The 22,693-nt window shown below is 40.6% G+C and overlaps 1 protein-coding gene across 1 annotated transcript in view; it reads left to right on the top strand.

Annotated features, from left to right (window-relative positions):
• Positions 1–257: 257 nt before the first annotated feature.
• Positions 258–22,693, top strand: part of B4GALT5 (beta-1,4-galactosyltransferase 5) — a 73,235-nt gene continuing 50,799 nt past the window's right edge. The window contains exon 1 of the mRNA XM_070419779.1: positions 258–541. Coding sequence (XP_070275880.1) covers positions 427–541 — 115 coding nt within the window. The 5' untranslated portion in view covers positions 258–426. The remainder of the gene's footprint in view (positions 542–22,693) is intronic.

A 22,693-nucleotide genomic window follows, 5' to 3' on the forward strand; every position in this document is an offset into this window, starting at 1 on the left:
GAAAGCCTGGGCGGTGGCCGCGCCCGGAGAGGGGCTGACGCCATTTGGCGCCGTTCCCCGCGGGCCGCCCGTCAGCGGCCGGGCCCGGCGTGAGCGCGCGCGCGGGTCTTCGGCTCCGGGGCCGGCGGCGCTGGCCCCGCCCCGTCCCCGCCGCCCGCCCCGCCCCCGCTCCGCCCGCCCCGCCCCCGCCGCCCGCCCCGCCCCCGCCGCTGCGCTCCCTCCGGGCCGCTCCGGCCCCTGCTCGCTTCATGTGTCCCGGCCCGCGGCGGCCGGCGGCTGGGAGCGGCGAGGCGGCTGGGAGCGGCGGCCGGCGAGACCCGGGAGGTGGTGGCCGAGGCCCAGGCGGCGGCGGAGGCCGAGGAGGCGGCGGACGGGAAGCGGCGGGAGCAGGCCCGGCCCGGCCCTCGGGCGGCCGCCGGCTGCAGCATGCGCGTCCGCCGGGGGCTGCTGCGGCTGCCGCGCCGCTCGCTGCTCGCCGCGCTGTTCTTCTTCTCGCTCTCGTCCTCGCTGCTCTACTTCGTCTATGTGGCGCCCGGCATAGGTGAGACGGGAACGGGGGGTGCCGCTGTGGCCTCGAGGGGACCCCGGGAACCCCCGCCTCGTCCTAGGGGAACCCCGGTCTTCGCTGGATCCCCGGCGCTGGATCCCCGAGCCTGGAAAACAGAAAGCTTCGGGGACCCCGGCCTGACCCTCGGGGACGCCAGGACGTTCCCGCCCTCTGCGCCCCTAAACTCCCTCCCCACCCCCGCCGCCGGCTCCCCTCCGAACCCCATCCCCGTGCGAGCGCGACGCGCCTTCTCGCCGCCCTCCTTCGGGCCGGGACGCCCCCTTTCCCGCCCTCACCGCCTCGGGACCCTCCCTTCCCGCTTCTCGGCTCGAGAACTCCCGCGCCTCCTGCCCCGGGGTCCCCTCCAGCCCCCGGTCCGGGCATTCCGGGCACCCCGACCTCCTCGGCCCGCCCGCGGGTCCTCGTCGAGCCGCGAGACCCCTCGTCTAGTGCGCGGGTCTGGAGGCGCCCCACCTTCCTGGTGGCCATCCATCCTCCCCCTCCCGCCTCCCCGTGACTAAACCGTTTCCTGCTCATCACCCGACCCTTTCTTCCCTCCACTTTCCCCTCCGCGTCCACCTCCGGTCCTGCTCCCCACGCACACGTTCTCTTCCCGGTGACCCGATCCCTTTCCTCGCCCGGCGGCACCCCCCTTCCCGTAGGGACGTCCACTCCCCATTCAATCCGCAGACCGCGTGAGCGTCCAGGCCGGCTCGCGGCCTTTGCCCCACCCCCGCCCCGCCCACCCCCAAGGGCACACTTGTCACTACCCCCCCGCCCCCCTTCCGCCCTAACACCCCGCCCTAACACCCCTCACTACCCACCACCACGGCCCAGAATCTCACACCCTTCTCTGGTCCCCTGCCACAGTTTCCTCCCGAGCGAGGACTTCAGATGCTGTGGGCGCCTCTCCTTTTCCTTTCACTTCTGCCCTCTCCTAGGCTCATGGTAGAAGGCGGCCCTTCAGGCTTCTCTGGTGCCTGCCCTGGGGTCCGAGGGGACATTTACATTGGCCCTAGAGAAGGAGACTGGGATAAGGGCCTTGGGGAAGTGGTGTCAGGTGGGAAGGAGGAGAACGGAGAAGAGATGGGACGGTTACTCATTCTTCGCAAAGGCATGTCCTTTAAAGGCAAGACAGCCACTGGAGAAACGGAACCCTGCCGGAGACTTTATAGGACCACAGAGCAGACCTCCAGGACGTGGCCAGAGATTAGAAGCCACTATAGCAAGAGGGTTAAGGTCAGAGGACGTTGAGGTCAGACTTGGATCTGAGTCCCTGGCCTGTATGACCTTGGGTTAGTTATTCCACCTCAGTTTTTCTCCCCTGTAAAATGGGATACTGGATCCTAAACGCATAGGGTTTGAAGGATGGGAGTAGATACATTTCCTTTTAAAACACTTATCACTGTACCTGATGCAGAGTTTTCATTAACAAAAAAAAAAAAACTTTAGAAAGAAGGGAGTAGATGGAAGGTTTCAGGAATGTGTTTGGCCCTGACGTGGCATCACCTTGGGGTGCTAGAGGAAAACTTCAGTTTAGGGTGAAAAATGATCAGGAGATGTTGAGGGTGGGGCAAGGAGAGTAAATTCTGCTAGGAAAAGTCTGGATTATTTGGATGTTAGGAAAAGGTTGATGGTTTAATTAATTACAGAGAAATGCCCTGTAGGATTGTAGTAGTGACTAGTGCCTGTTGACCTATCAACACTGACCTAGCTAAATAGAGACATTTCTAGGTGGAGCAGGAGATTCTCTCCAGATTTTTTTAAAAGCACATTTCACTTGATGGTTCGTACTATCACTAGGTCTAGGAAGATGGAACAGGCAACATCAGATTGCCCTAACAGTTTATAAGGTGTCTTAGGAAAAGCATCCAGTAGATAGGAATTTTGGTAGAACAGGAACATGTTGAGTAATTAATAGAATTCATTGAGAGTAGTTCATTAGCATATTGGATATTAGACTCTGATAAAAATGGGTGTGAAATGATGGATTTGGACCTAGAGGCAGTCTTGGAGCCATAACCCCTTTTGTGAAGGTGACAGGTTATTTCTGTTGTGGGTGTGTAAATCAGCCATATCTAAATGGAAAAATGTATCCCACAGGGATTGCAATCCCCCTTTTGATTAGAAGAATTAGAAGCCAAATTCTCCAACAGAAATGGAACTTACCAACTTAATTAAAATTCCTTAATGGTAGATTTTTAGGTCAGTGGAACCCCAGTGAAAAGTGATGGGCTTTTACCATGCTTAGATTCCTTTATTACTAATAACTGAAAAGGCTGCCAAGCACTTAACTTTTTCATTGTATCTCCTTAAATGTAAGTCTTCTAAAAGGCAGGTCTGCTTAGGATTTAAATTCTGTTAGTGGAAGAGGATGTGGAGTGGTTTTAGGTTTCATGAAAACATGGTTACGTTCAGCCAGTTTGGTGGTTTTTACTTGGCTTTTCTGTTAATGAGCTAAATTTTTCAAATGACCAGGTTTGAACAGTGGCGTGGCAAAACTTTTCAAACGGTTAAGGCAGTCTAGAACACTAGAAGGTTTTATGTGCTTTGGGATATGAAGACCTTATTTGAGATAATTATTAAAATGAGCTTAGAAAATAACATTAGGTCAAACCATATGAAATTTCTGTTTTTTGCAGGGAAAATACGGTTGTATATAATGGCAGTTTGGTATGGCTCAACCTAATATATTTCCAAGTAATGACAATTGTTTTCTGGCAGAATGGAAAGTGTCAGACTTGTATTTCCTTCCAGGTTCAATTTTTTCCAGTCCTCGCTTTTGATTTGCTTTATATACCCTGTGGCCACATTTTGCTCAAGGGCTAAAGAGAAACCATCACTCTAAGAATGTTTTATAACTGTATTCAGAAATAGGTAGACTTGAATTTGAGATGAGAAAAATCATTGTTGGTTATAAAAGTTTTAAAGTTGTTCAGATAATGTAACCCAGCCATGATTTCAATCTAGCCATTAACTTAGTACTTTTGAGATCTAATGTCAGCTTTTAATATCAGTGACTCATAGTTACAGAGCAAAGGGAAATTTTCCTGGACCTGAGGTCATCTGAAATGGTGTGATGGTACTGTTTGACTGAGGAGATTGGATGTGAGGAAAATTACTAAATATGACTGTAATGTATTTGTAACAAATACAAAGTACTCTTAGCTACTTTAATATTCCCATCCCAATCCAAATAGTATTTTTAAAAATATGGCTTCATTGGACATAATGTTTTTGTTGTTAATTCAAAGGTAATTTTTTTTAAATTAGCAGTTTTAAAGTAGAAATGAAAAGGATGGGGTAGAAAGTGTGATGGAAATGGTGGATTTGAAAAAGGAAGGGGAAGGTGATAGGGTGATAAAAATGCCTCCTTTTTCTAGTCCTCTCAGCCCCACAGCCTGAGTGATTCTTGTTTATTTAATCACTAATTTTACCTGCACTGTTGAAATCTCCCTGTTCCTTTCAGGGTTCTGAAGAAAACTTTGAACTTATTTATGATCCTTTACCTTAGAAAAGACCTAAGGGCTCAGAGTACTTCCATATTCCAGTCTGACCAAGTTTTTTAGAAGATTTAGAACTATTTATAGATGCATATATGAAGTGCTGATTTAAAAACATTTTAATAAGTTTATGATGCCATCATATGGGAAGGTTATATAGAGGTTACTGACCTTTGCAAATTGTGAAATGTTGCCAATTTTGAGAGAGTTGCCTGTGCATGGTAAGAGGTAATACTTGATGCAGTGATGAAATTTTATTAATTGCAGTTCGGCCATTTAAACTTTTGTCCTTTGATTATTGAAGAAAGGAAATGGAGAATGGTTTTTCCCTTTTGGCCTGCTTAGTTCCAAGAAAAGTTTGATTTATGGCTGGCTTTTGGAAAGCAGGAACCAGTAATTCTAATCCCACCTGACTTGACCAGATGACCTTGAGCAAGTCGCTTGGTTCTCTGATCTTATACTTGGCACAAAAAACAAAGCTGCTTGAAAAAGTAGAACTACATCTTAATCAAAGTCTTAATGAGTTGTTTTTACAGTTTGTCCAGTGTGAAGAAATTGTATAGAAAGTTGTTTACATATAGAAAGCTGAAAGTTCGTTCACACTCTGTACAAATATTTGACTAAGATTTTAGATAAGATACGTGTTTTCCAGTGGTTCTCAACCTTCCTAATGTCGCGACCCTTTAATACAGTTCCTCATGTTGTGGTGACCCCCAAATTCATTGTTACAAATTGAACATAATTAAAGCATAGTGATTAATCACAAAAACAATATGTAATTATATATGTGTTTTCCGATGATCTTAGGCGACCCCTGTGAAGGGGTTGCGACCCACAGGTTGAGAACCATTGTTTTTTCTAATCAAATGCAACTTTTTCTAATAACCACAGAACAATTTCAGATTCCCCTCAGTTTAGTATTGTATGGAAAAAGCCTTTTGTCATTGTTTCTCACATGAAAATGCGCTCTAATGCTTCAATGCACTTAGTTCCTGTGCTTTTCTGGAATGAAATAAATGTGGTGAAATGTGGATTATTTTATTTTAGAAAATTAAGAAGCCTTACCCTCTTGAAGATACCCCCTCCCTCCATATGTGCCTGCATATGCACACTCACATATTTTCTTTGAATATTGCATCATGCCATTCTTCTTAGAAGGCTGAAGTTATAAATCTGAACAGTACCCTTTTGACCAGGACTTTGGTCATGTTTTATGTTCTCTTTTGCTATGTTGGAAACAAGGTCATGGGTTTGGAGTTGAAATGTCTTTAACAGTGAAAATCTGCTAGACTTGGACAGTCTTTGGAGGCAGCCGTTCAGACAGTATCAGTTACTTTTCCAGGCCTTCAGTACTCAAGCCAGTAGGCAATTCTGCTCCAATCCAGTTTCCTACCCTGTGCTTGACAGGCCAGTGGGAGCAGCGTAAAATAAATCACCAGGAAGGAAGGTCTCTTTGTGTTGCCATGACTCTTTAGAGCTCTCAAGGGAGTAGGAATTCCAAAGCCATAGCAGCCAAAATGCTACTGACCTACTTGCCCTAATTTTACAGTTTTTTAGATCATGGAAGATATGTTGAACACATCGAACCATAAAAAGCAAGCAAAACTTGAGCAAGCCATGAGTGAGGAATGTGATGTTGCTGAGGCCTGTCAAAGAAATAGAGAAAACTGGAGGTTAACGTTGGTCATGATAAAAGATAATCTGAAGCGAACAGATGGGGTGTTGGCTTAAAAGAAATTAATGGCGCTATCATGAGAAGAGGGAGGCTGTGTGTACTATTAGTGAAAGCAGTTACTCTTTAGTTTCTATTACTAGCCAAATAAAAGAATGTGTTTCTTTACATACTGGTGGTGGTGGTTTTATTTTGTTTTTTTTTGTAGAAAGTTGTGAGAATATTAAAGGAATTTAAGATCGGTGGGTCAATGATACAGTATTTAATACAGTATTTGAATGTCTACCTATCACGTTGCCAACTATGGGAGTTATTTGAATTCTAGACTTTTGACTGCTTTTTAAAAATAGATGATCATATAAACCCTTGTCGAGTCATTAACTTGCCCAAAGCAGAAAATTATAAGTTTACTAGATAAGATTACTCATAAGAAACAACTGCAAAAAAATAGTATGTATCAAGTGCTTATTGTATGATACTGACTCTTAATGACACAGGTATTCATTCCTTTATTCAACAAAAAATTTTTTTGAGTGTCTCCTTTTATCAGGTACTCTTTTGTGTATTGGGCAGTCTAGAAATGAATATCGTGGAACATTTCTGGAAGTTTTTGTCCTTGTGGTACTGTTATTCTAATTGGAGACAGCTAGTATATAAGATAATTTCAGGTAGTGGTGGGAGTGACTGAGGGACTGTTTTAGATCGAGTGGGAAAACCTGATTGAAGAGGTGATATTTGACTTGAAAGGGTAGAACCAGTCACTCACAGGTCTGGGGGTGGTGGTTGGGGTGGGTTTGGGGGGCACTCAGCACATGTAAAGGCCCTGAGGTAGGAATGAGCTTGAGTGATGGTTGACTGGATTTTGTGAGTGGTAAGAGATGAGGTCAGAATGGTAGGAGGGGTCAGGACCCTGTAGGCCATGGTAGAATAAGACTGAACTTTAATTTAGAAATCAGCCAGACCTAGGTTTGAATCAGCCCTGAGTGGGCAAATCATTTTCAGTTTTGTCTGCCAAATAGAGTATTAAGTGTTACTCTTTTTCTGAGTGTTGTAAAAGAATTAAATGTAATATGCATGTAAAATGGCTTAATATAGAACTTGACACAAAGCTCCATATTTTTAATTATTATTTATAACTATAGGAGATGTCCCTCTAGATATAATACTAGTACTACACTGAGAATTAGGAGGATTGGGCTCCAGTCTAACTTTACCAGTAACTAGATATAAACTTTTACTTGTTTTCTCATCTGTGAACTTAGGTAATTGCACAGATTCTAGGGCCCCTTCTAGATCTGATATTAACATGATTCTGAGCAAGTGTGAGTTGAACCTTGAAGTATAAAAGGGAATAGTGACTTCTGTCACTATTAAAAGACACCCCATTAAAAAAAATTCAGATTTCTCATTCACTTAGTCTCCCACCTCTAATGAAATACTGAGCTGTAGATTCTGTGGTACTGCTGGAATGGTGCAGTGTTTGTGTGTAATCATCAGACTTCACAGTTTCACTTTTTGGGGTGAATGGCAAAGTTCATACTGCAAAGCTATTGTTTTAGGACATATGAATTTCAATATTGAAGTCTATCTTTGAAATTGTTGTGACAAAGAAAGGCAGGGAAAAAGGGAAAAAGAAAATTGTGCTGTCTTGGTCAAAGGAAAAAAATAAAAGAATTTTATGGAAATATGTTTTGGATGTTAAGATCCCTCTCCCCTTTTATCTTCTGGGTAATCCTTTTAAGTTTCAATCTGCTAAATCAGTCCTTTCTTCTAGCGTCACACTTTTTCTTTTAAGAATGAAATAGAGCCCTGGACTCATTAGCTCCTGCCCCATCCTCAGTCCTCTACTAGTAGGTAACTGGATGTTACATGAAAATGAATTTTACATTTTGACCCAGTAATTCTTTTTATATTGTGGCTTTATACTGGAGAACATTCATACCTCCTACTGATCCCATGAATTCAGTGTTTTCCCAAGCATGGGAATCACACTGAATAATTTAAAGTGCTCTCTCTTCTCAAATTCCCCTTTGCCTCCCTTCTTTTGTTAGTTTGAGTAAGCAATTATTAGACTCGAGGTATTGTTCCTCCTCCTTCCCAGGTTACAGAAATATGCAGGTACTTTGCAGCGATCAGAAGGAAAGCTGGTCATTGTTTCTGAGGTACCTTAGTTACTGTCATCAATTATAAACAGTGCTCTGAGGCAATTAGTGGCCTAATTATGAAGATGAAAAATGTTGTGTAGCATCAGGTACGGGAAAGTGTACCTTGTCGGAAAGCTCAGTGTTGTGTTTCAAAACTTAATCTAGGGTATACTAGTGAGCACAACTGCTTATTATTATTAAAGAGCTGTAAAACATTTAAATACCAGTAAAAAGGAAACTTTTCTTCACCCTCCAAGTGGTCCTCAAAGTATGATTAATAGACATGTAATCTTTTGCTTAATTCTTATGTTGAACACCCCTCAACTTTGAAAGATGGAAAAACGGGACTATTTTTTTCTCATAGAACTGTTAATTGACCCATTTTGAGAAGTTCTGCTTTTAGGTGCCAAGACTAAATTGTATTCATGATTGTGATGTTTATATTTTCTGATTAGTAGACTGTTGGCTGATGAAGGTCAGAAATTAGTGTTTTTCTAAATGTGTTGTGGTCATGTTTGTGTAGTTTAAAAAAATCTTTTACTTCAGTACAGAAAAATGACAAAATTACCAAACTAAGGAAGTTAAACCAGATGGAGCAAAGATGATAGTAGACTGGCTTTAGAATTCTTGATGTACTTATTTTTGAATCTGTATTTTAAATAAAAGCATTTACTCTTTAAAAATTTTTTTACTCTTAATTATTTAATAAAAGCTCATTTTATCCATATCCTCATAATTTATAGAGTAATGATAGGGAAGTTTTCTGGATTGTAATTTCCTTGTGCCTAGGATAGTGCCTACTATATTATATGCACTTAAATTATTCAGTGATGTGAGTGAATAGACTTGTTTGCCTGGGCAAGTTAGCCTCTTCATTGTTAGACTGCATTTACACTGGGGGAAGGAATGCTTCCTGTATTAATTCTGATTTTGAAGTGACTTGGTATTCATTTTGCCCCAACCTACTTTGCACTTTTATTTTCCTTGCTGTTCTGTGTGTGTGTGTGTGTGTATGTGTGTGTGTGTGACAATCTATATAATATAAAGTTTGCCATGTACTTGTATAATTTAAGTGTGCAGTTCAGTGGCATTACATTCATAATGTAATACAACCATCACCACTATTTTCATCACCCTAAACAGAAACTCTGGTACCATTATGCAATAACCCTTCCCTCATCCACCCCTGGCCAATCTAGTTTCTGTCTCTATGAATTTGCCTTTTCTGGATACTTCATATAAGTGAATCATATACTATTTGTCCTTTTGTGTCTGGCTTATTCCACTTAGCATGATGATTTCAAGGTTCATTTATGTGGTAGCATTAGCATATGTCAGAACTGCATTCTTTATGGCTGAATAATATTCCATTGTATGTATTCATCTGTTGATGAACATTTGAATCGTTTTTACCTTTTAGCTATTGTGAATAATGCTGCTATGAGTTTTGGTGTACAAGTATGTGTTTGAGTCCCTGTTTTCACTTCTTTTGGGTATATACCTTGGAGTGGAATTGCTGGGTCACATAGTAATTCTATTTAATTTTTTGCAGACCTGCTAGGCTTCTTCACAGTGGTGGCACCAATTTACATTTCCAACAGCAATGTATGAGAGTTCCAGTTTGTCTACATTCTGTTATTTTTTTTTTTCCTTTCTTTTGAGTAGAGGTATAGGCATCCTAGTAGGTGTAAAGTGATAGTTCATTGTGATTTTGCTTTGCATTTCCTTAATAACCAATACTCTTGAGCATCTTTCCATGTGTTTATTGGCCATTTGTATATCTTGTTTGGAGAAATGTCTATTCTGGTCCTTTGGTATTAAGTATTTTTTTCCCTTCTGGTTCTTTGAATACCAGCTGATAATTCTTTATTCACCAGAGCCTCTGTTTCCCCATGCCTCCTCAGTCCATAGCACAGGCACAAGATGACAGGTATTGATGAGAAATGGGCTGCCAGGATGGTCCCTGGATGACTAGGAGGTGTGTGATGTGAGCACAGGACTTTTCCCCCCTGTTTCCTTCAAAACATTTTCAGAAAATGAAGAGAATGCTAAAGAATGAGGAAATAGAAAAATATAACATGTAAAACCTGCTGGACTCCTGTAACTCGTGTGGTAAAATTTGGCAATTTGACTTTTTTTCCTGGTATCAGTGGAACTTCAAAAGTATTTATCTAAATGTGAGTGATAATGGTAGTGATTAAAGACAGGTAGGTACTTAGAAAATTTTTATATTTGGGGGCCTGTGATAAAAGAAAAACAATTACAACTTGGCTTTGCATTTGCCTGATTTGGCTATTTTCTTAGAGCTAACTTCATTAATTTAATCCGTGCATGTTATACTCCTACTTGGGGGTACAGTGATGAATGAAGCCGGCATTATATCTCTGTTACTTTATTTTTATCCTCACTCGAGGATATATTTTTAAATTGATTTTTAGAGAGAGAGGAAGGGAGAGGCAGGGAAATAGAGAAGCATCAATGCGAGAGAAAAACATTGATCCGTTGCCTCCTGTAGGCGCCCTGACCAGGGATCGAACCCAATACCCTTCAGTGCATGGGACAACGCCCCAACCAACTAGGCCACACCAGCCGGGGCTCTCTGTTACTTTTTTTTTTTTAATTTTCTTTATTAATTAAGGTATTACATATGTGTCCTTATCCCCCCATTGTCTCCCCACCCCCCAGTTCATGCCCTCACCCCCCTGGTGTCTGTGTCCATTGGTTATGCTTATATGCATGCATGCAAGTCCTTTGGCTGATCTCTCCCTCTTACCCCCATCCTCCCCTACCTCCCCTCTGAGGTTTGATGGTCTGATTGATGCTTCTCTGTCTCTGGTTCTGTTTTTTTGTTTTTTTGTTTTTTTTTAAAATTTATTATCAAATATCCTCAATGGAAGAGGGGATATTGCACACAAATATCATAAAAGCACTACATATTACTTCCACTGGAAACTAATTTTCTACATTAGATATGACTGGATAGGATAGAAGTGATGCAGGATTATAAGACATAATACCATACACAGCTGCAGACTGACACAAACACCATTCAGAACTCTGGTTCTGTTTTTATTTATCAGTTTATGTTGTTCATTATATTCCACAAATGAGTGATATCATGTGATATTTATCTTTCTCTGACTGACTTATTTTGCTTAGCATAATGCTCTCCAGGTCCATCCATGCTGTTGCAAATGGTAGGAGTTCCTTCCTTTTTACAGCAGCGTAGTATTCCATTGTGTAGATGTACCATTATTTTTAATCCACTCATCTGCTGATGGGCACTTAGGCTGTTTCCAAATCTTAGCTATTGTAAATTGTGTTGCTATGAACACAGCCGTGCATATATCCTCTTTATTTTATTTTATTTTTTTCATATATCCTTTCTGATTGGTATTTCTAGTTTCTTGGAATATATTTCTAGAAGTGGGATCACTGGGTCAAATGGGAGTTCCATTTTTAGTTTTTTGAGGAAACTCCATACTGTCTTCCATAGTGGTTGCACCAATCTGCATTCCCAGCGGCAGTGCACGAATGTTCCCTTTTCTCCGCATCCTTGTCAGCACTTGTCGTTTGTTGATTTGTTGATGATGGCCATTCTGACAGGTGTGAGATGGTACCTCATTGTTGTTTTGATTTGCAACTCTTGGGTGATTAGTGACTTTGAGCATGTTTTCATGTCTCTTGGCCTTCCTTATGTCCTCTTCGAAAAGTATCTATTTAGGTCCGTTGCCCATTTTTTGATTCGGGTTTTTTTATCTTCCTTTTGTTAAGTTGTATGAGTTCCCTGTAAATGTTGGAGATTAAACTGTTATTGGAGATAACATTGGAAAATATGCTCTCCCATGCAGTGGGCTTTCTTGTTTTTTTGTTGATGTCTCTGTTACTTTTTAAGTCTTTGGCTAGGGAGCACAGCTTTAGGTTAGTAAAAAATATTCAGAGTTTTGAGTGATTTTATGTTCCTGGACAGATATGTTCAATTGGGGGTCAGTTCAACTGGTGTTCAGTTGGTGTTAACATCCCTTAATTGCCAGGAATAATAGCAAATATATTTTAATAGTAGACATTTAAGACAGCAAAAAAAATTTTAAAGAAATTTTTGAAAGGACATTTAGTTTAATGTCTTACATCATTGGGCCCATTGGTTGTGCCTGTTCTTGGCAGGGATTAGTGGTATTGGTGGTGTTCATATTTATAGGGAATGTTTCTACTGTTTATCTCCTGAACAGAGTTATAATGATGGTGATGAACAATGACCTGAGTTTCTTAATAACACAGATGCTCTTGGGACCAATGGAGAAGGGATGCATTTATTTACATGCTGAGGTCTCTTCCCTTACATCTTGAAGAGTGTCAGACTTACAAGACTGGCACTTAGTAGGTGCTCAGGAAGTATTTGTCTGACAAGGTGAATCTTGTCTCCTACTCTTCAGTGGCTCTCATTTTTCTTCAGATAAAATTCAGCCCTGGCTGGGTTGGCTCAGTGGATAGAGCATCAGCCTGCAGACTGAAGTGTCCCGGGTTCGATTCCCATCAAGGGCACATGCCCAGGTTGCCGGCTCGATCCCCAGTGGGGGGGCGTGCAGGAGGCAGCTGATCAATGATTCTTTCTCATCATTGATCTTTCCATCTCTTTCTCCCTCTCCCTTCTTCTCTGAAATCAATAAAAATATATATTTTTTAAAAAAGATAAAATTCAAACTCCTTATTTTACCTTATAAGGCCTTTCTTTAGTCATCTGATCTCTGCCTCCCTTTCCAGCTCCGTTGTGCTATTCCTTTCGCTTCCCCCCAGCCTTGTGGGCCTTCATCTGGTTTCCAGCACAGACTAGACTCTGTCTTTTTCTTTTTCACGGTCTAACTCCTATACTGCTGCCCATCCTGAGACCTCTAATTCATTGTAAAATCCGTGGGCCATGTCTCTCTCTTCTTTTAATCCTTATCCGAGGATATTTTTTCCATTGATTTTTAGAGAGTGGAAGGGAGAGAGGTGTGGGAAAGGAGAGAGAGAGAGAGAGAGAGAGAGAGAGAGAGAGAGAGAAACATTGATATGAAAGAGACACATTGATTGGTTGCATTCACATGCACCCCAATGGGGAGTCGGGTAGGGTGGGAGGAGGAAGGGAATGGTGAGCAAACCTGCAACCAGGGTACACCAGGAATTGAACCCGAGATCTCTCTAACCACTGAGCCAAACCGGTTAGGGAATGCCATGTCTTGTCTCTCTTGTTCATCGTTGTAGCTCTAGTGCCTAGAACACGGTTTTGGCACACAGTAGATGCTCAATAAATATTTTGTTAAGTCAGTGAAGTAAAGTTGAGGCAGAAAAGCTGAGGTCCTAAAAGATACAACTAGCCAGTCCCTTGCTCATTTGGCTAAATTTAAAATTGATATACTATTAAGACTTCTAGATGAGAAACGAAAAGGATTAAATAAAAACCTGATGGATTTGTAAAAATGTTAATTATAATTGCAAGTATGATGCATAGAATAGTTGCAGATCAATTAATCCAGTGCAATCAGATGTTTGGTTATATGGGGGCCTGGTTTGTGGGCAGATGACAAGAAGTTTTAAGTTTTATCCATTTAGGATTCAACATGGACTTTAACCCTTTTAAGTGCTTTATATCTTATATAGTATGGGTATGGTAATCCTTTGAAATTGAAAAATCACAAATAAATGTATTAATGATTTATCTTACATCTAAGCTTGAAATTTAGGTAAAAAAATGGGTAAATGTAGGAAAACAGTCAGTCCTCATTTGGGAAGGGGCAGATACAAGAAATCTTATACATTGCTAGGAACCTGGTTTCTGATTTTTAATTACAAAAGTATTTAGGTTAATGGCTTTGGTATTTTCAAATTTATGATAATAGCTATTCCTTTATGTCTTGAATATGCTTGTCTTATTTTTAATTTGAGAGGTAGTTTTTGACTAGGAAATGAGAAATTGTTTTATATTATACTTCTTCCAAGGATAGATGAGGAAGAAACACTTTCTGAAATTGGAAGAGCATATGGATAGTATAGAAAGTAAGTCTGTTATTCATAAGTAGCTATATTTAGCGCCCCATATTATAGGATGGAAGGTGGAAATAACCTTGCCTCTATTGCTAAGATTATTTTTCAATAAAAGCTTGAGCTTGACTAGTGTCAGGCCAGCACCCACAAGTTGCTTTATCTGAAAGGGACAGGTGGAATTTTTCATTGTGCAGTGTGTGTGTGTGTGTGTGTGTGTGTGTGTTGTGTGTCTGTGTCTTAGAGTCTGAATGTGTCTGAATGTGAGGGTGGGAGGAATGTGAAATGTTTTGACTTTGGTGTTGGTTTGATTTTCTGTTTTATTGTTGGCTTGGCATGCCTGGCTTTTTCATTTTGGCTTTCAGTATCCAGAAATTTTGAGATTTGTATGAATTAAAAGATTTGGATTTAATTTGAATTTCATTTGTCACTAGGGGTAAGAGGTACTTTTTTTGGTTGGCTTTATGTTTAAGATAATGTTTTTCCTTAATTATTATTTTTTTTTGTTATAGAAAATGTAAACATACAAAAGTAGAGTGAATAGTATAATGGACCTCCATGAACAGAGGTAACTTTTTGATGGGACCTTTATATTTATGAAAAACATAAAGGTGATAGGGCCCAAAGGATCCCCCCAAAACAACAACAACAAAGCAAAACAAAACATAAGTACAGGCTTTGGCTGATTTATCTGGATTTTAAAGCTTTTGGATGATTGGAATTCATTTTTGTTCAGATGTCTTATTGATCCAGTTACTGGAATTGAGTATTTCTTAATATGTAAAAAGGGAAGACAAACAGTCTATGAATACATGATTACTGTGATGTCTATTTTATTTCTTAAAATTTTTATTTATTGATTTGAGAGAGAGAGAGGAAGGAGAGATAGAGATTGACCTGTTCTACCCTTACACACACTCATTGGTTGATTCTTGTATGTGCCCTGACTAGGGATTGAACTCACAACCTTGGCATATCTGGATGATGCTCTAACCAACTGTGTTACCTGGCCAGGGCTACCGTGAGGTTTAAAGGAGAGAATCTTTGTCAGATATTTGTAAGTCTTTGTACTAGATAGATAATTCAACAGATAAATGTCTCCATCCCCTTTCACATTTCCTTATCACAGTGCTTAGTTGGAACAGAGAGAAAAGGGGAAGGAAAGATACTTCCTGCCAGTGTTAGCAATTCTGATGAATTGGTACATGGCAGAGCAGGGTTGAAACAGTTAATTACAACACATTTTTTTTCCACTACCCTGTCCTTGTGAACCCTGGAAATGTAGATCTGGAAGAACAAGGATCAGCATGTTTGCGAAGGATAAGCCCTCCCATGCTGTGTGGTACCTCCCAGGCTGTGCTGAGCTGGAGGGGCAGGTGCTATAGCCAAGGATGCTGAAGGCTCCGAGGTGTCCTGGGAGCAGAGGATTACTGCTGGCGTGTTACCACCTGTGTTCTTTTGGTTCCCTTGGGCTTTTTTTCAGAGGATAGATTGCTAATTTCTGTAGCTATTTACGCCAGTTTTGACCAAAGCCAATTGCAAAGCTTGCAACAGAAAGAATGGCAAAAATACCTCTTTTAGGACTTGTTTTGGCACAGCTTTTATGGTGTATGTTTAGTAACATTCCCCAGTAGCCACAAATTAAACACTAATACCAGTTTAACTTGAGTATTGTTAGTTCTATTAATTTAATAGTTCTGTTATTAAAATAGCAAAACAGTCTGCATGGATTGAAATTATTGTTTTAGGTTGTGTATTGTATGTGTGAAAAACTGACTCTTCATTGTGATACTTTTTAAAAAAAATTCTCACCCTAGGATATTTTTCCATTGATTTTTAGAGAGAGTGGAAGGGGGAGAGACAGAGAGAGAAACATCGATGTGAGAGAGAAAGATGAATTGGTTGCCTTTTGCATGCTCCCCAACCAGGCCCTGGGCCAGGGCAAGGAGCCTGCAACCGAGGTACGTGCCCTAGACTGGAATCAAACCCCAGACCCTTCAGTCTGTAGGCAGACGCTCTATCCACTGAGCCAAACTGGCTAGGGCTCATTGTGATACTTGAACAAACACAGATTATTTATGTAAGCTTGTGTCCTCAGAAATATCTTAGAATCATGTTTAATTGGGATCTAACAAATGTTGCCACCCTGTTCTGTTGAACAACATTTTAAAACTATAAATCAACTTTAAGAATGATAAAAGGAAATTAAATAATTTATTCATAATCTCTTAATCACAAGTGTTTTCTGTCTCATCTTTATACACACAGATATTTGAAAAATTTGCACGTTAGGAATTGCTAAGCTGAGAGAACTGATTTTAGAAGGGTAGTAGTAACCTAGTGTTTGTGTTAGTATAACCTTTTACAATTTCTTTGCTATTACCTCTTTTCCTGGTTAATTCTGCTTGCCCACTAGAACTCCACATAATGCCTTGATATGAGGTTATTTTTGGCAAGAAATTCTTGAAAGGAAAGCTATAAAGAAAATGTACTTGCTTTTTTTACCAACATATGGAAAACTTGATGGGAAATTCTAGCCCCTTTGGTGACAAGTTGATTAAATCTCATTCCTAAATATTAACAAAATTAAATAGAATTTCCAAATTTCTTTAAATGTTCTAACAATGTGGATACTTTAATATGAACGTATAATATTTGCTCTATCTCCTCTTTTGAGAGGATTCTACAAAGTAGAAGTAAAGGCTTTTTCAGAAACCTATTTGTACTTAGTGCTTATTTTTCCCCAGTTTTCCTATTGTAAAGTATATCTATCAGATGTACCCATGCTCTTTAATTTTTAAAGTTTACTTATTTTTATCACCATGGGCTTGTGACTTTAATGTTATTATCATTATTTATGTTCATGCTCAATTGTCCTGATTAGGCCAATAGGAACCCCTTCCCCCTGACATCTGTCCTTTTTATATATATCCATCATTCTTTAACATTTCCTTCCTGACATAATAAGATGTTCTAGGCACATTTTGTGCTTTCCTTATCCCAGACCTAGAATCACCTATTTCTCCACAGAACTGATTCCTTTTAGTGGAGAATGGGTATTTAGAAGTTAAGATCCAGGTGCCAGGTGCACTCATTGCTATTGGAGTGTTGTGGCTTCTAGGCTATCTCAGTGTATAGAGCTATGGAATATATGTGTGCATACACATGCACATATTGGCATCTATATTTAGTTCTACACACATCTATATATGGAAATTGTGAGTTCACACCAATACCTACTATTTAAATCCTACACCTCTGGGTTCATTCTAGCTTTCTTCCTTTCCATATTTGTAACTCCTCTCTTTGACAGTGAGAATCCTAACTCCTATTTTCCTTAATACATTTGATCAATCCCTTGTTTGTAACCATGCTACTCTATTCCCAGTCCCTTTTTGGACATTCTTCTCACCCCAAACATATTTCAGTTCTCTTTGCTGGGCTGTCCTTTCTCCTCACCCCTCTTGAGCTCCCACACCCTGCACCAGGCCACCTACCAGCGTGGGTGCCCTCATCACTCCACATGGGCTCTGACACCCTGTACAAGGCTGCTCCTTCTTCCCTGTGGGACACTCCTCTGAGCCCTGCTTGTACTCTGGTACCCCACCCTGACACCCTCCTCTTCCCTGCTGGATGCTCTCCTCACTCTCCTTGGCTGTGACACCTCATGCATTGCAGCCTTCCTCATCCTGCTGTGCGCGGACATCCCACTGTGGCCCATTGGGTCTTCCCTGGCTGTCCTTGGCACAGACACATTGTTTTGGGAAGAAAAGGTGAAAGTGAAGGGGTTTTAGAAATCTTTTTGATTAGTAAATTCCCTTTATTTTGCGGGGCGGGGGTGGGGGGGGGGGAGGATTATTTTTTCTAACCATGTCACCTAGTTTTGCATTCTGAAAATATAGTCACCATACCTTTCTGAAAATTGTTTTAGACTGCTTCTCTGTCTCTCGATGCACAGGATAATCTTGATTTCTTCCTATAAACTGCACATTTTTAGCTAACCAGAGGGTGACAGAGTGAAACATTTAGCTCACGTGATTACGGTGAGTCTTTCTCCTCCTCTTCAATCTTTCCTGTGACTTAGATAGGGACTGTGGTGTGTGAGAAAGCCTGTTTCCCAGAAGTGACTAACACTGGTCAGTAGTTTCCATTTCTGTTTCTTCCTTTCCACATCTTCAGTCCATCTTCCTGTCTCCCAACATGGCAGTGGCAGCAGGTGCTGCTTCCATTTGTTGAGCCCTATAGGTGTTTTGTATCTATTATCCTATTATTCATTAACCCCTAGCCCTGAAATGTAGTGTTTACAGATGAGGAGACTAGACTTGTAGAGCTAAATAATTTATTCAAGGTCACATAACTTGTGAGGGGTGTAATTTGAATACAAGCGCTTGGTTTTTTTTCTTTTTTCTAGAGCCTAAACTCTTTTTTTCTTTTAATCTTTATTGTTAAAAGTATTACATAGGCTTTTCTTTTTCCCCCATTAACCTCTTCCAGCCTGCTCCCAACCTCCCCTAGAGCCTAAACCAGGGGTCCTCAAACTTTTTAAACAGGGGGCCAGTTCACTGTCCCTCAGACTGATGGAGGGCCGGACTATAGTTTAAAAAAAAACTATGAGCAAATTCCTATGCACACTGCACATATCTTATTTTGAAGTAAAAAAACAAAACGGGAACAAATACAATATTTGTATTTGCATGTGGCGCGGGCCGTAGTTTGAGGACCCCTGGCCTAAACTCTTGAATAAGTCTATGCTGCCTCTATAGGATCAGGATACATGTGATTAGATCAAGTTTTTCACTCACTGTTTTTTATTCCTTTTCATTTAAGAAGAGGAAATAGAAACTCTTGAAAGTTATAGTCAGAAGAAGAAAAATAGATGCTATTAGCTGCCTGGAAACAATGACCGTTAAATGACTATATTACTGGATTAGGCTGTAAGGAGTGGTAGTAGGTGTGAAGCCTGGATAAGTAGTGTTTTTTTTGTTTTTTTGTTTGTTTTTTCCTGATCTGGGGACAATTTCTGCCTTTATACAGAAAGGGCACTTTTGAATTATGAGGATCAGAACTTTTCTAACTTTTCTTTGGAAATGTGAAAAGTAAGGTCTTAAAGTGGACTTAATCCTACAAGTTGAGCAACGCTTTAGTCAGTAACCTATCTTAATAAATGTTCACTTAGTTAAGTCACTATAATTTCGGTTTGCAGTCAGATGCAAATTCTATAAAAGTAATATTCAAACTGAACCATAAAGGTTTTATACCTATAAATGTATAATTCACAGTGCAGGTATAGCAATTGTGAATCTTTTTTTTTTTTTTTTTTTTTTTGCAAATTTGTGAATCTTTATGTATGGAATAATGCAGGCTAAAATGAGTTGAGGAAAAAAGTTGGAAACATGAGGAGCAACTGGTAGAATCATGTGTCTAATGCTTCTTTATCTGACAGATCAAACAGCAACAAATAAACAAGTTTAGAGATCTAATAATAAAATGAAATAACTAGTAGAACAATACTGATTATTAAGCTCTCTGATGCTTTTTAAGAAAGAGCAGCTTAGACTTCTGCTGAGCTTACTTTATCAGCCTATCTCAGGTATGTTATTTTTGTGCGTGGAGTGATGTGACTCCTTGTTAGGTTGAAAGTGGATGTCCATCATGTGGTTTTGACGTATTTTCTAGTTGCAAAGATTTTGTCCCCCTTCACATCAGTGCTCCCTTGTGTCTGGTGTTAGCCATTTGGGAGGGAGCTGTATGGAACTGGGGAACTTCCCCCAGGCTACTCCTTATGCAAAGAGTTGTTCTGTAGGCAAAGCTGCAGGCCTGTCTTGGAGTCACTGCTATAACCATGGAACTGAGGTAATCATATCTAAGCATAAATACACTGTCAGCCAGGCTTTTGAAAGTAAGCTTGTTTCTTAATGATGTATAACTGTGAGATAGTAAGTATATCTATATTCAATTCTCAGTCTCCTAGATATAAGAGGTATAGACTTTCCGTCTATCAACTAGTGGCCCAGTGCATGGATTCATGCACATTGAAAGGAAATTAATTAGAAAAAAAAAATTTGTGTTACATTACTGCAAAAAATTGCATGTCAAAATAGTATATATAATATAGTATTATAAAATTAAAACACACATGTGATTGGCACCAGCAAGAGCTTTACATGTATCACGAATGCACGAGTCAGCGTTTATTTTTAAATTACCAGTGCACGTCATATGTATCAGCCAGTGCTGGGGTCCAATCCCAGCGGGTCCAGGGGTCCCCAAAGGTGTGGACGGAGTCGGCGAAGAAGGAATGACACGAAGACAGCCTTCAGTTGATCAGCAGCCTAGTCAGGACCTTTAGCCAGGATCTCCAGCCAAAGTTCTGGTCGGAGTTCTGGTTAGGAACTGATGAGGTTCTGCTGAGGATCTGATGTTTATTGTCTTGTTACATTCGTATTTATACCAGCCGATTTTAATCCTGTCAATTTCTATTACAAAGGTTAGGGCGTTTCTTATCTCCATTCCAGGGAGTAAAGATTATGTAGCTTAACTACCCGCCTGGCACTTAATTAAGGGGTTGTATCCCCTCCCTAACCTCAGGGAAAAATCCCCCCCTGGGGAAACAACCTTTCTCGGAGAGGTGACCTTGGTTAAAACACATGGCGCTAAAGGGAGCAAACATATTAAGAACAGTAAGCTATATACGCCACGTCCCTTGAAACATATGCTGTGCAGATGTTTCTTTCCTGCAGCGACTGTGTCAAGCAGCAAGGATGGACCGGCTCCCGGCAAGCCAGTTGGTCGGTCGGACGGTTGGGTGGGCATACAGCCAGTCACTTAGCCTTTTATATCTCGATATCAATCATCTGTGTTGTGTTCTGTTTAGGACAAAGGGAATTTGCCTGTACCTGGGAGATATAAACCTCAGTGAGCTCTGGCCCTGGTTGAAGTTGCTTAGTGGTTAGTATCAGCCTGTGCACAAAAGGGTCTCGGGTTCCATTCCCGGTCAAGGGCACATATCTAGGTTGCAAGTTGATTCTGGCCTTGGTCAAGGTGCATGCAGAGGAGGCAACCAGTTGATGTGTCTCTCACATCGATGTTTCCCTCCCTCCCTTGCTCCCTTCCTCCTTCCCTTCCTTCCACTCTCTCTCAAAATCAATGGAAAAAAATATCCTCAGGTGAGGATTAACAAAACAAAACAAAACAAAAAAAAAGAAAAGAAAAGAAAAAGAAATAAACCTCAATGAGCTCTGGGGCCACATCTTCTGAGCTCAGTACCAGCTCTCTAATTTGTGACTCTGGGCAAGTTTCTGAGCCAATCTGTTCCTATATCAGGTTTTTCATGGGATGGTAATAATTCCTACTTCATAGTGAAGTGGTTAGCAAGGTCCCTCCCTGGCAATGGTGAGCATATCAAATAAATGATAGTTGCACCTGTGATTGATATTCTGCCTATTGGGAGACTGTGATCTTAGGTGTGTTTTCGGGACTAAGTCCATATATAGAACATAACAGGATCTGAAGAATTACAACATAAAAGAGTGGGAGAGGATAATCAAGATTACTGGAACAACCTCTGTGTTTTACAGATGGAGAAATGGAAACTTAGAGGTGGTAAAGGATTTACTCAGTCTTCCAGGCAATATCAAGACTAGAAATGATTCCCAGTGAGCTATTAAACCAAGGATTTTCATAAAGTTGGCATTGGGTAATGATAGTGATGATGTTGATGATGTCGACGACATCAGGATTTTTTTTTTTTGATTGGCGGTGAGGCAGAGAGAGTTTTGTGTATAAATAGAAAAAGCACACTCAACATACTTATTGGTTTTGTAATGCAGACTACAGTGAATAAGTTAAAAAAAAACAAAACTTGGCAGATGGGAATACACTGAAGATAATGAGAAAGCATGATTATAAGGAGCTTGGGTTAAAACAGTTGAATTATTTACTGTCTGTTATCCTTACAAACGTGTGGTAAGTGGAATTTCAGATATTTTGTTGCTGGAAAAACCAGGTTATATGTATCTTTGGGGTGAGCAGCAAGATTAAAATAGGTACAAAGGGCTTTGTAGCTCCTTAATCAGAGTATGATGGGGATCATTACAGGATGGAATGGCTAGCATTTTGGGCTCCCCCCCCCCCCCCCCCATGGTAGTGTTTATTTATTTTGAATTATAAATATAATATATTCAATGTATGAAATTTGGAAAATACAGCAAAGCATAAAGAAAATAAAGACATCCTAAAATCTCATAACCCCAAAATTAATTCATTATTAACATTTGGGTGCTATTTCTTTCTTGGTATATGAAATTTTTCAGAAACATAATTGAGCTCAAATTATATGTACAGTTTTATATGCCACCTTAAAATGTTAAAAGTATATTCTAGAGCAGCGGTCGCCAACTGGTAGTCCCCAGACCACTGGTGGTCCGTGAGGTCTGAAAGGTTGGCGACCGCTGTTCTAGAGGCAGAATGACTATCTGGTTTTCAGTCCTATAAGAGAATGTGGACTTGACCATATGCCATAGAAGAGCATTCTTTTGTGTGTATTTTATGTAGTAGTAACGTCTAAAGCAGGCTGATTGTGCTGCACCTTAGTTTTTATCAGAATGACTCCTTTTCCCATCAATAGGTAGTCTCAGAAATGAAAATATTAAATTACTTGATCCTCAAGGAAGTTTTGCCTGGTTCAACAAGCACTGTTTTGATCACATAAAACTCTTTTCTGCTGAGTAATATTCTAGGACCAGTGTACAGTCACAATCTGCTAATTTATGTTAAATTAACTGGTTGCCAGATAAAGCCAGGTAACCAC

Source organism: Myotis yumanensis, unplaced genomic scaffold (genome assembly GCF_028538775.1).
Source record: "Myotis yumanensis isolate MYYU_CA2020_CCGP unplaced genomic scaffold, mMyoYum1.0.hap1 SCAF_7, whole genome shotgun sequence".
Classification (NCBI taxonomy): domain Eukaryota; kingdom Metazoa; phylum Chordata; class Mammalia; order Chiroptera; family Vespertilionidae; genus Myotis; species Myotis yumanensis.